At 37.4% G+C, this 12,425-nt stretch overlaps 1 protein-coding gene across 1 annotated transcript in view; it reads right to left on the bottom strand.

The window, feature by feature from the left end:
* LOC132561385 (TBC1 domain family member 2B-like) overlaps nucleotides 1–2,721 on the bottom strand; it is a 35,950-nt gene extending 33,229 nt beyond the window's left edge. Inside the window, exon 1 of the mRNA XM_060226109.1 lies at nucleotides 2,312–2,721. Coding sequence (XP_060082092.1) covers nucleotides 2,312–2,721 — 410 coding nt within the window. The remainder of the gene's footprint in view (nucleotides 1–2,311) is intronic.
* Nucleotides 2,722–12,425: the final 9,704 nt, after the last annotated feature.

The following is a 12,425-nucleotide window of genomic DNA, read 5'->3' as shown; positions in this document are numbered from 1 at the left end:
AATGTCTGCAACTTTATATATTGATGTAAACCATAATTAATAAGACACCAGATGACCATCCATCATCTATTTTAATTACCAATACTGTGTAAAATTGAACAAACACAGCTAGTGACCAACAATACCAGGAAATGTGACTGGGAATGATTCATTCAGTCTCGTCGGCCGAAATCCCATAATAGTGGATGTACAACTTTTTAAAATATACTCAAGGGATAAAGAAACACAGGGTGACATTATTTACAATATCTTGCGAATGTGTTGTTCAAAAACAATGAAAATCAGTCAAACAATTCTCTAGGTTACAGTGCACGTGGTCCTGTATTGAATATTGCATTATTGTATTGTGTAACAATGTCTTCCCAGGAAAGCACAAAATGGGAAAATCTGTCGCACAGCAGTGTTGTGACATTGGCATGGCTGACGGAACCTCAGAGGGGTCAGGCCATTGTGATGATTAAAGGTCAAACGCAAATACAGGTTGCCAGACATTTCAGTGTCCATATTTGCAATATTGAATGTCTTGTTAGACGTCTAAGGGAAACTGGGTGGGTTGCTGACAGACCTAGGTCAGGGTGTCTGCGCATGACGTCATAATGTCAGGACAGGTTTATTCGTCTCACGCATTTGCGCAAATGGCATGTTACCGCCACTGAATCTGCCCTTCACACCATAGGTACTCATAACTGTCCTATCCATGCAAAAATTGTAAGGAAACAATTGTGGGGAGTTGGTCTGTGGGCACGCCATCCGTTTGTAGGTCTGCCCCTTACTGCTACACATCACCAATGTCATATGGCTTGGGTTGCAGCACATGCCCCAGAGTATTCCCATGTAGGTAGTGGTGGTGGGTCTTGTTTACTGATGAGATGCGGTTCACCCTGTTTCAAGCAGATGGTCGTCATCCTGTATATTGACATCGTGGAGAACATTTTGCCAACTGTTGCCTAGTAGAGATGGACAGTGGGGAGGATTCTCACACGGAGATAAATCACCATTGGTTGTGGTAGCAGATAATTTAACTGCTGCTAGGTACAGAGATGATATCCTCTGACGCAATGTTGTCCCATTATTGCAGTAAAATAACCTCATATTCCAGAAGGATAATGTTCAGTCCCATGTAGCAAGGATCTGTCGCAACTTTCTTACTAACAACAGAATCCACCCACTGGACTGGCCGCCATGCAGCTACGACCTATCCCCTACTTGTGGGACCAACTGGATAGACAGGTTTCATGATGCCAGCCTCCTCGTTACTCTTGCCCAACTGAAAGCAGCCCTCTTGGAAGAATAGGCCAACATCCTAATGAGGAGGATAAACTCACTCATGAACTCCATGCCTAGGAGAATCAGAGCTGTGGAGAGAGCGAATGGGGGACATACCTGGAACTGACTAGCCAGCTCCCACAATCAGTCCATTTCTATTTCAGATTACAGAGTTCTCTTTCGACTCCCTTCAATTACTTCTAAATCATCGGTGATTTTGCAGTTTGTTCTGTAGGAATTAATCTTCATTCTTACTTAAGAAAATTTAACATCATACTCAACGTCTTGCTAGAACCATCTTCAAACTTTACTCTGCGTTTCTTTATCCCTTGAGTATACATGAATGAATTAATTCAGTATTTCTTAAATAAATTGCAATAAGTGTTGTTGACACACAGACGATGGACCACAGATGAAAACAACTAAAACAGCCCACAATGTGGGCTACAAAATGGAACCAAATCAGACAACAAATGGTTTAGAAGGTTATCTTAAGGTTTACAAATCAAGTATTAATTAGTTAACCAGAGGCTGAGAAGTGTTCTGAAATCTCCCCCTAAAGTACATATGTACCCCAATGTTAGAAATACCTAAAATAATTTACTGAAAAAAGTCTTTAATCTAAACACAAACATAATTAACATGTGTTATATCAGAGACATGTTCTCTACGTCTCTGGTTACATGCATTTCTGATCAATAAGAACTTGTTATTATTGACCTCTCACATGTACTGCCATCATGTCAGTTATTATAATGTGACATTCACTGGCCAGTGACTATAAAAATCATCATATACAGTATCTATTGTCAGTACTGTTCAGTGCGGATTTGAGTCATTGCCATATCTAAAATAGAAAGTTGCAATATCACTAAAATTTGAAATAATAATAAATCAACGTAAAGACATACGTTTTTGTATAATAAACTTTTGAATGTTGTATACAATACTAGTTTATGACTCTATCATTGTTTGGAATAGTATAAATTCATGACAAACAAATATTACGTAGGCTGTACACGACGTGGTACATCATATACTGTACCTGATTTCAAAACTCCCGGGCTTGCCAGTATTTCCAGCATTAAAATGAAAAGAAGCTCTGGATATATCAATTTCATCCAAAGGTAGAAAGTCATGCTGATTACGGTACACATAAAGCTTGCACGTGTTATCCCCGAACACGCAGAAACGCTGTCTGTTTGTTTTGATTATACCACGTGTGAGAATTTGCAACCATCCGAATAGTTTAGCTTCCGGGTTGGCCGAGTTACTTTCACTCTGAGTCAATTTCACTGAGACTACTTGTGTGGCACTGTCATCCATGTCACTTTTGTCAACATCCGTCAAAGACTGTATATTTGTAGGAATCTGTTCGGGAACGCCAGAGGGATGAGGAGCAGACGACTGATTGCGCTTGTCGTCTACTCCCGGTCCTCCCACCGACACATCCATTTTGTCCCGGAAGTTATAATCTCATGACAGATGTAAAGGGTTATGAGGGGTCATTTCAAAACGACAAATACTGCTTCATTCAAAATCACGGAAATGATTGAAGATGAAAACAAGGTGTTAATGGACTCAGGAACGTATCCCTGATGAACACAACTACGATACATAGAAATAGTAATCAGATCTACAGGGGGCACTGAAAAAAAATCGTTTTTAGATATAAAAAAAAATAAACGCACCACGATTTCCCCCTTTATTTTCTAAATGAAACAAACGTTTGAAAGAGTCATAAATATCGAAGTATAAAAAACGAGAATACGAAACCTTGATTTTCGTTATTCATTTTTAAAATTAATTTTCCATTTGTTAATGTTCATTTTAGCTGACTCGACTGGTGTGGTCCTAAGATGAAGCTCGACAAAGTTTACCTTGACCTATATCCACGGTCACAGGGGGTTGATTAAAAAAAACCCACTTAAAGGACTTCTTCTCATGAACCAAAAGGCCTCTAAGTATGATATTTAATTGGTAAGTTCACAGGATGAAACACGACAAAATTTGTGAAAAAAATGACCTTGACTTAAATTCAAGGTCACGGGATAATTTTTACACGTGTAAACGGATTTTCCTCGTGAACTTAAAGGCCTAGAGGCATGATATTTAGCTGATATGTTCCTTAACAGAGCCTGACAAATTTTGCAGAAACAAATAAGACATTGACTCATATTCAAGGTCACAGGGGTCAAATTTGTTAAAACATTCAAACAACTTCTTCTCATGAACTTAAAGGCATGATATTTGGCTGGTATGTTTCTAGTATGAAGCCCGACAAATTTAGAAAAATAAATTACCTTGACATATATCTACGGTCACAGGGGTAAATTTTGATATACACATTTAAACGACTTCTTCTCATAAACTAAAAGGTCTAGAAGACTGATATTTCACTGGTATGTTCTTAGGATGAAACATGGCAATCTTTGGGAAAAGAAATAGCTCTAACCTGCATTCAAGGTCACAGGGGTCATATCTGTTAAACATTTAAATGACTTCTACTCATGAACTAAAAAGGCCTAGAAGCATGATAATTGATTAGTATATTTCTAGAATAAAGCCCTACAAAGTCTGCGGGAAATGTTCTTGACTTATATTCAAGGTCACAAGGGTCAAATCTGTTAAAGCCTTTAAACGACTTTTTATGATATAAAAGGTTTAGAGGCATGACAGTTAGCCATATTCAAGGTCACAGGGGTCAGATTTTTTCTTAAACATTTGAACGACTTCTTCTCGTGAACTGAAAGACGTAGGGCATGTTATATTTATAACAGGTGGGCGCTGCATGCCCATTGGACATTTTGTTTAATAACCCAGTGGTGTCTGGGTTTGTTGGTTGATGGTCAATTAAAATTATTAGAATTAGAATTAGAAACTATTAGAGTTCCCCGTGGTTGGTTTTGTTTGCCATACGGTGATATCTGGTTTCAAACAAAGCGTCCTACTTCATAATCTCATCATCAATAATCTTTTGTAGGTAAATAAATAGATAAAATCAATAAATAGATAAAGAGAAACACCGATCATTTAATCACAATACCCTTATATATACATGTAACTACCAAAATCCATGCCCCAGCAATAGTTTATTGTCTGGTGCCATGGTAACTGAAGATCACTCACGGTTACATTAAATCATGGAAACGCCATACTCAAATATACACACACTGCTTTCAAGAAATGTTTGCACGCATTTCATTTTCTGGGTCAATTTTGGATATCTATTGCTAACAGAAACACCGTTTTATTCACATTAGTTTTGTTCGTTTTTGTTGTTTTAGAGTGGGTATAATATCAAAATTGTGTTTTGTTTTGTAATGTCTTTTGTTTGTGAGATTTTTTTAAAGTATACAAACAAATGCATATTGTCCGTTCTTTTCGACTTCGGAATGCAATCGGAAATCGTTGGCGCTTTGCGTCCACGAGTTTTTGGAGACAATTAAATCATGTGACCTGATATTACGCAGTCCCTTAGTAACGCCGGTAGTTAACAACACTTCATGCCGGTGTTTGGCGAACTTTTACACCGGGACATTATTAACTTCAACAAAAGTAATTTCACTAACAAATATATGAGAGATGTGTGAGTATTTTGATAATTGTGTACAGCTCGGCAATGAATACTTATCATGGACTGTCTTCAAAGCTGAAAACCTGATATCTCCTCTTCTTTTCAACAGATAGGCCAAGACGCATTCCGAGGCAATTTTCACGTTATACAGATGAAAAAGACATCCGAAGAGAAATACAAGAAATACGAGATCGTATCGAAAGCAACACTGTAAGTGAGCTTTAGGGACTTTGGGACTGTGATACAGAGACTGGATGTGTCTAATGCTGGTTCCAGATCAAATATCTCAATGAGAAATAATAATTAAAGATCATATTTGGTCCGTTTGGTCCCCATAAAAAAACCAGCGTTTTCTATCTTAATTACACTTGGAACACTATGTCTTAAATCACGATGGAAAAATCCGAGACGTTATTGTTGTTTTTAATGATATCAGTTGTAGAAGGTTGGATACGATATTTGATCGCTGAACTGGGAAGAATATTTGATATTGATTTTTTTTCAAAATTTCGTTCACTCATGTATATATACAAGGTACATCATCTAAACACGAGTTCTACATTGACAAATATATGATACATTGGTACAATGTTCCCAGGGAGTATCACCTCTAGATCCGACACCTATGAGAGCACGGACTGTTCCCCCATTGGATTAAAGCATGCCTTATAATTACAAGATTTATCTACGACAACCTCACAGACACTTCATTCGTTTGTTCCGTAAACTGCTGTTTGATGTAAAAGTGATTTTTTGTAACCGTTTAAGTCCTCCACCAAGTGTACAGAAACAAGACTATCATATGGCGATGGTTAAAAAAACATTACACACACGTTATCAGGTATTTCTTTTTACAGAGGATGAATTTGGACATACAGAGCAATGTCACAAACGAAATTGATGACTTACGACAAGAAAATATGAAGATGGCTGCAATGTTGAACAGAAAAGAAATATTTCATGGACACACGAACATCTATGAAGAAGTTACTAGGCTCCGTTGCATGAATTTGAGACTGAAGGCAATCACCGACTTACAAGGAACAAATCTTCACATCAAAACATATAAAAATCCATCTCTGGCTGTTAAAACAGATACTTCATGCAAAGAAACTACCAAACAGAGGAACAGCCAATGTAGCAGTGGTCGACTAACCTGTACAGGGATAGACCCGTCGAGCAGTGGTCGACTAACCTGTACAGGGATAGACCCGTCGAGCAGTGGTCGACTAACCTGTACAGGGATAGACCCGTCGATCCCACGGTCAGTAGACGCAATCATTCAGTCAAGTGATGAAAACTCCATCATGAATTCCGTTGGACTGTCTTTCATAGAGGGCATGTTATGTACAATATATTCGACCAAGAAAGTTTCCGGAGGTACAGAGAGTTACGGTCATACCAAGGATGTCACAATAATGGATTTGTGTGGTTGTTCAGACAAGAGAAACATCCGTTTTTTTGTGAGATCTGCACCACCATTGCCTAAAATAGATGTCCACCAACACCTCACTGTTACAGCGGAAGATGTTGCGATACGAGGTCAGTATCCAGGCCCTGTTAGCAATCACCAACATGTAGTATTATAAAGTGTGATAATTAATTACTAGAATCTTGTGTCCTGGACAAAGAATGGGACATGAAAATTTTCACAGCCAAATGATAGATACAGAAACAAGAAACATCCAAAATTATCAGTGTGCTTCAATTATGATGTTAATTGATTCTTGATATTAATTAAGTGTTAATTGATCATGGCTATTAATTAAGTGTTAATTGATCATGGCTATTAATTAAGTGTTTATTGATCATGGCTATTAATTAAGTGTTAATTGATCATGGCTATTAATTAAGTGTTTATTGATAATTGATATTAATTGTTAATTGATTATTTATATTAAGTGTTAATTAATTATTGATACTCGATAAAAGGAAGGAGCATAAGTACACTGATGTCGTGTCTATTGGACCTACACTTTATACTTCACTAAATTCTCACTTAATCAGGCTGTTTCCACAACTCTCTCTCTCTCTCTCTCTCTCTCTCTCTCTCTCTCTCTCTCTCTCTCTCTCTCTCTCTCTCTCTCTCTCTCTCTCTCTCTCTCTCTCTCTCTCTCTCTCTCTCTCTCTCTCTCTCTCTCTCTCTCTCTCTCTCTCTCTCTCTCTCTCTTGTGAATTCTACTAACAGAATTGGTGATTTTAAATATTTCACAATCACGATACTTGATGTGATTTCTGCCACACTTTCCGAGATGGTAAGCATTTGAAATATAAGGAAATTATGAGGCTGTAATCTGGCATTCATGTTGTAGATGGAACGGCATGTCGTAAAAAGTATCTGGAATTAGTATCAAGTCTGTATATCTTATACCCCGTAACGATTAATCTTGAGAAAGTTAAATACTTAGCGATACTTAGCGAAATGACACTTTATTTTCATCATGTAATGATTGCCTTATGTTACAGAATTTTTAAGCTTTGACGATGAAAACCTAAGGGAAGCAACTCTGGATATCCCCGCAGAATTGACATTAGTGAGTGATTTCCCAAACAGACGCCCGTTGTTAGAAATTGAATATGTTCACGATGAGGTTGATCATTTAACATTAAATATGTCAATGTCTATCATAATGTAAGAAAATTACTTACGTGGAGAAATGTTGCTTTCATGATATATTGATGTTTTTACATCACAAATGTATAGGTTATAACTATTACACAACATAACAATTTTATGTGAAGAATCTTTACTGATTTGTCGTATTTCCTTGTTAATTTTAAATGTGGCTGTTTAGCTCCCTGTAAAACGTCGAACCCATTTTCTCTATATTGATAACATATTTCATATTTAAAAATTCAAACAAATTTGATTCCTCCTTTTAACAGCCAGGACAAGGTATCACACCAACAACTGCCCCACGAATGTCAGCATCATATTGAGATCGTACGATCCATCATCATAGCATGGTTGACGGGAGGCTATCCGCGATAACTGCCAAGTTGAACCAACAAACATGAAATATTCCTAGTATGTCATATTCATCCTGATATTCCAAACGTAGGCAAGGATGTTGCTTTCCTTAAAACATGTTCTTAATTAAATTAAAATTTTATCGGATGAATTGTGTTCACAGTAATTTCGCTGAGTGAGAGTGAAGATCGCATTATATCAAGACATATTAGAAAAATAAATCTGGTACAATTGAATGTGAGGGAAAACAACAACTCGCCAATTGATGAAAGTTGAATAAGGGAGTGTGTGCTATATACACCAGCAATATTTTACACCAGAAGTCTGTTCAGGCTAGCATTCCACAATATTTTCAAAGCTGAAACACCCCTGTAATTTCCTACAGTTACTCCAAGCCCATTGCGTCCAAACTTTTCGTCTACAAACTGCAGCTGCAGCAACTGAATGTAGATGTCCTTGTAAATATATGGTTGTGAATTATACAGAAGCGTATTTCGTAAAAAAAAAAAACCCGTCCAAATTCAGAGAAGAAATATAGAGGACGACACGATTGTTGTCGGGTTTCTAATTGACATCGTCGAGTTTGGTGGTAAGATCTTCCAACAGACTTTTTACATACATATGGGAACTAACTGTGCTCCTCTGTTGGCTGACTTGTTTTTGTTGTCATACGAGGCTGAATTTATCGAAGAGCTTGGCAAAACAGGTCACAAAGACTTTGCAAAGTCGCTTAATTTTGCCTTCAGATATATTGAGGACGTCTTGTCTTTAAATAAAAAGAAAATTTATTGACCACATCTATCGTATATATCCCACCAGAATTGGAAATCAAAGACACGACATGCTACATCAACTGCTTATCTCGATCTTTTCCCACAACGAAACCAACATGGATAACTTTCCACGAAGCTGTATGATAAACGTGATGATTTTAATTTTCCCTACAGGGAATTTTCCATTTCTGGATAACAATATTCCTGCATCTCCAACCTATGGTATATACATGTCACTGTTGATCTGATATTCAAGGACCTGTTCCGTTATCACGAGTTTCGTGCAAGAAGGCATCAGCTGACGAACAATCTCGTATCACAGGGGTTCATAGATGCACGTTGATCAAAATTATGGGAAGTCATATGGTCGCTCATTAAGGTAGCAGTACACAGTTTCTCGGTGTGGCCATGGGTGATTTTTTTGCTCATTAGATTACCCCATTATAAAGGTTTTAATTAAAAATGAAAAAAAATCCTTGCTAAAATTGGTCCTGTCATGTTAAAGTGGACAATGTGGGGTTTCATTTTTTTCATGATAATATTTTAGCTTTGTGTTGGAGATTACTATTTGGGCAGTCTCGAATCTGTGTCTACGCACGAAAAACTAGCTTTACAGGAAGTGAAATTTTCATAGTGTTTACATGTGGTCATGTTATGAAGAATTTCCGAGTTGGAATTTGCTGAAATGTAAGTACTTTGTTACCATGACAGTGTTGTTGATTGTAAGATAGGTGATTAGAATTAAATTTCTCCTAGAAAGTTGTAGTGTTGGATTGGAATTAGCAGTATTTTTGCATTTTTAGCATTTTTCAGTAGGTAACCATGACAATCAAATGTCAGAAATCAGAGGAATTTTTTTTTACACAAATTTCATCTCTCTACTGTTAATGTAATTGTTATACAGTTTATAAATATATATACATGTAATGATGTATTTTTCATAACCAATCTGCTATACCTGTATATCTCAAACATGACAAATAATTTCAGGAAAAATGCAAATTAACTGTTTACTGCTACCTAAGAAATATAATATTTCTTTGTGTGATAAGAAGCTGGACGTGTTTGATGCTCTTTAGTTTACCTGTTGATACCGTTGTTGTATATATTATTCTCATTTGATAACGTGACATTAATTACTTGGATTGATCAAGGTTTACATGGCGGGTGTCGTCGATGAATCCGAAGACGCTTACTCTACCGGACCATCTGGTGTTATTCTCCTTTTTCAGGAGTCTTCGTGTAAATCTTTTTCGTTCATAGTGTGCCGTAGTATATGGAATTTGAATTTGGATTATGATTATGCTGCCAAGTTGGTATTTTCTTGATTTTTTTATCAATACAAATTTTGAATTAGAGTATAGCCAAAAATTAATTAAACTCTGCTATATAACTGTTTTGTCCTTCTAGGACTCGTCAGCAAGCGACTTAATAAAACCAAAATTGCTCGAATGAAGTGTCAATATGGAGTTGGGCGGGAGGTGTACTAACCTCATTATCTAATCAATTTCACGATTTTGATATCTCTGAAAATATTAAGAAAATAGATGACAACTTGTTTCTCTTGATTCCATTCATACCAGTGACTTATTCAGCCTTGTATCTTTAATCTATTATACTATTCAGCTGTTATGATTCAATGTTCTGTATGAATTTTGTAACGCACATTCTGCATGTCGATAAGTCAATCAAAAAATCAATTTTAAAAAAGGGTTTCGTTATTGTCTTGATATTGTTTTAATTACAATATCGATGTAACTACCTTTTGAGCAGACCTGGCCCTAAGAACAGGTCGAACCCTTGGAGAATTGTACTACACTCTAAAGGAAGCAACACAATTGAAATATCTATTATTGGATTGATGTAATTCGTGTCATTATTTTGTAATTGTTTTAAACAATACAGTTTACAATGCCACTTGTGTTGACTAGGATAAATTATGTGTCATATACTGTGTTAATATTTACATAGATAGACCCCGGTAAAATCTATTGATGTTAATGGTTATATTGACTCTAAACAATACTGTATTGTTCTGTATTTTCCCCCTTATGAAAAATAATCATGCAGCTTTACTTTTTTTTTTTTTTTGAGAACAATTAAAGACAGCGTGTTTCCTGCTTTGTTAGATAAGTCCATCACCATGAAGGATTGTCATGATACAGTATACAGGGACTCTAGGCTGAATTAACCCAATCTAAACCAAACTGTGATTTAAACGCATTCATGGTTACATATATCAATACTTAATGGTGTTCCCGTTGATGTTTTGAAAATCCGTTTGTGATACGATCCATTTTAACTTCCATTAAGCTATCTTGGGAAGATCTCTATCGATACATATATTGTTAAAGTCCATGAAGTAATTTTCCGAATGGACGTGTGCTTGGCGACTGTTCATTCTACGGGTGTGTATTGGGTAATGTGATCAGCACACCAACACACAACCAGCTAGATGGCCGGAACCTGCTCGCTTGAATAGGACAACAGTACCTGCGAAATAATTGTACAGGTGAGATAAAATGATAAATGTTTTTAATATATGTTTACATTATTTTTAAAATAGATGATTTTGGAAATGACTGATGTTACGTTCACCAAATATAAGTGTTAAAATTATGTTCACGAGACCAGTTGTTGAATGGAGGTGGTTTGATAAGGGCTTATCGACCGCTGAACAATACTTATTGTTTAAAACTAGTGATCGTTTTAACCCTTGCTCGACGATTGTATGTGAGGTAGTACCCTACCATCAGGTGTGACGGATAGGCCTTTGTAAGGATAAAATGTTATCTTGCTTCGTAACAGATAAACAAATTAATTTGGTAGTATCAATCGATCACAGCTTTTACCTGGGAAATTAGTTAAAATAACGTTCAACGTTACAGAGCGTTTTGGCAATTTGTATATGTCCTTGTAAAATGTTCACCTTCAAGGCAAGTGCTTGTGACATAAATCCACCATGACATGGCTAAATAGTGAGGCAATCTACCTGCCTGAAAGTTCTATAAGCACGGGGAAGTAGATCATACAGCGAAATGTTATATACCCTGTGCATAACTTTCTTCTACGATGAAGTTTGAAATAATCATTTTAATTCAGCTGTTCTACATCGCACTTCACTCAAGAATTCTCCATAAAATGCAGGGCTCGTGTTCACGAAGTCATTCTCATGCTCAAGGTTTTGTCATCAAAAATCAAGTTTTGTACTCGCCTATTTTCTTATTCGAAAATTCTGCTGTCAAGGTTTTGAATCTGTCCTCAAGTTTTCTTGAGCATGGTCTTGGCTATGCTCAGGATATCATTGTCGTCATGGCCTCGGGATATCATTGTCGTCACGGCCTCGGGATATCATTGTCGTCACGGCCTCGGGATGTCATTGTCGTCACGGCCTCGGGATATCATTGTCATCACAGCCTCAGGATGTCATTGTCGTCACGGCCTCGGGATATCATTGTCGTCACGGCCTCGGGATATCATTGTCGTCACGGCCTCGGGATATCATTGTCGTCACGGCCTCGGGATGTCATTGTCGTCACGGCCTCGGGATATCATTGTCATCACAGCCTCAGGATATGATGTCGTCATGGCCTCGGGATATCATTGTCGTCACGGCCTCGGGATATCATTGTCGTCACGGCCTCGGGATGTCATTGTCGTCACGGCCTCGGGATATCATTGTCGTCACGGCCTCGGGATGTCATTGTCGTCACGGCCTCGGGATGTCATTGTCGTCACGGCCTCGGGATATCATTGTCGTCACGGCCTCGGGATATCATTGTCGTCACGGCCTCGGGATGTCATTGTCGTCACGGCCTCGGGATGTCATTGTCATCAC

The sequence above is a fragment of the Ylistrum balloti genome, unplaced genomic scaffold (genome assembly GCF_031769215.1).
Source record: "Ylistrum balloti isolate Yb309-2 unplaced genomic scaffold, AGI_CSIRO_Ybal_v1 Utg371196, whole genome shotgun sequence".
Taxonomy (NCBI): Eukaryota; Metazoa; Mollusca; class Bivalvia; order Pectinida; family Pectinidae; genus Ylistrum; species Ylistrum balloti.
The sequence above is the reverse complement of the archived record's forward strand: the minus strand, read 5'-3'. Positions and strand labels throughout refer to the sequence as shown.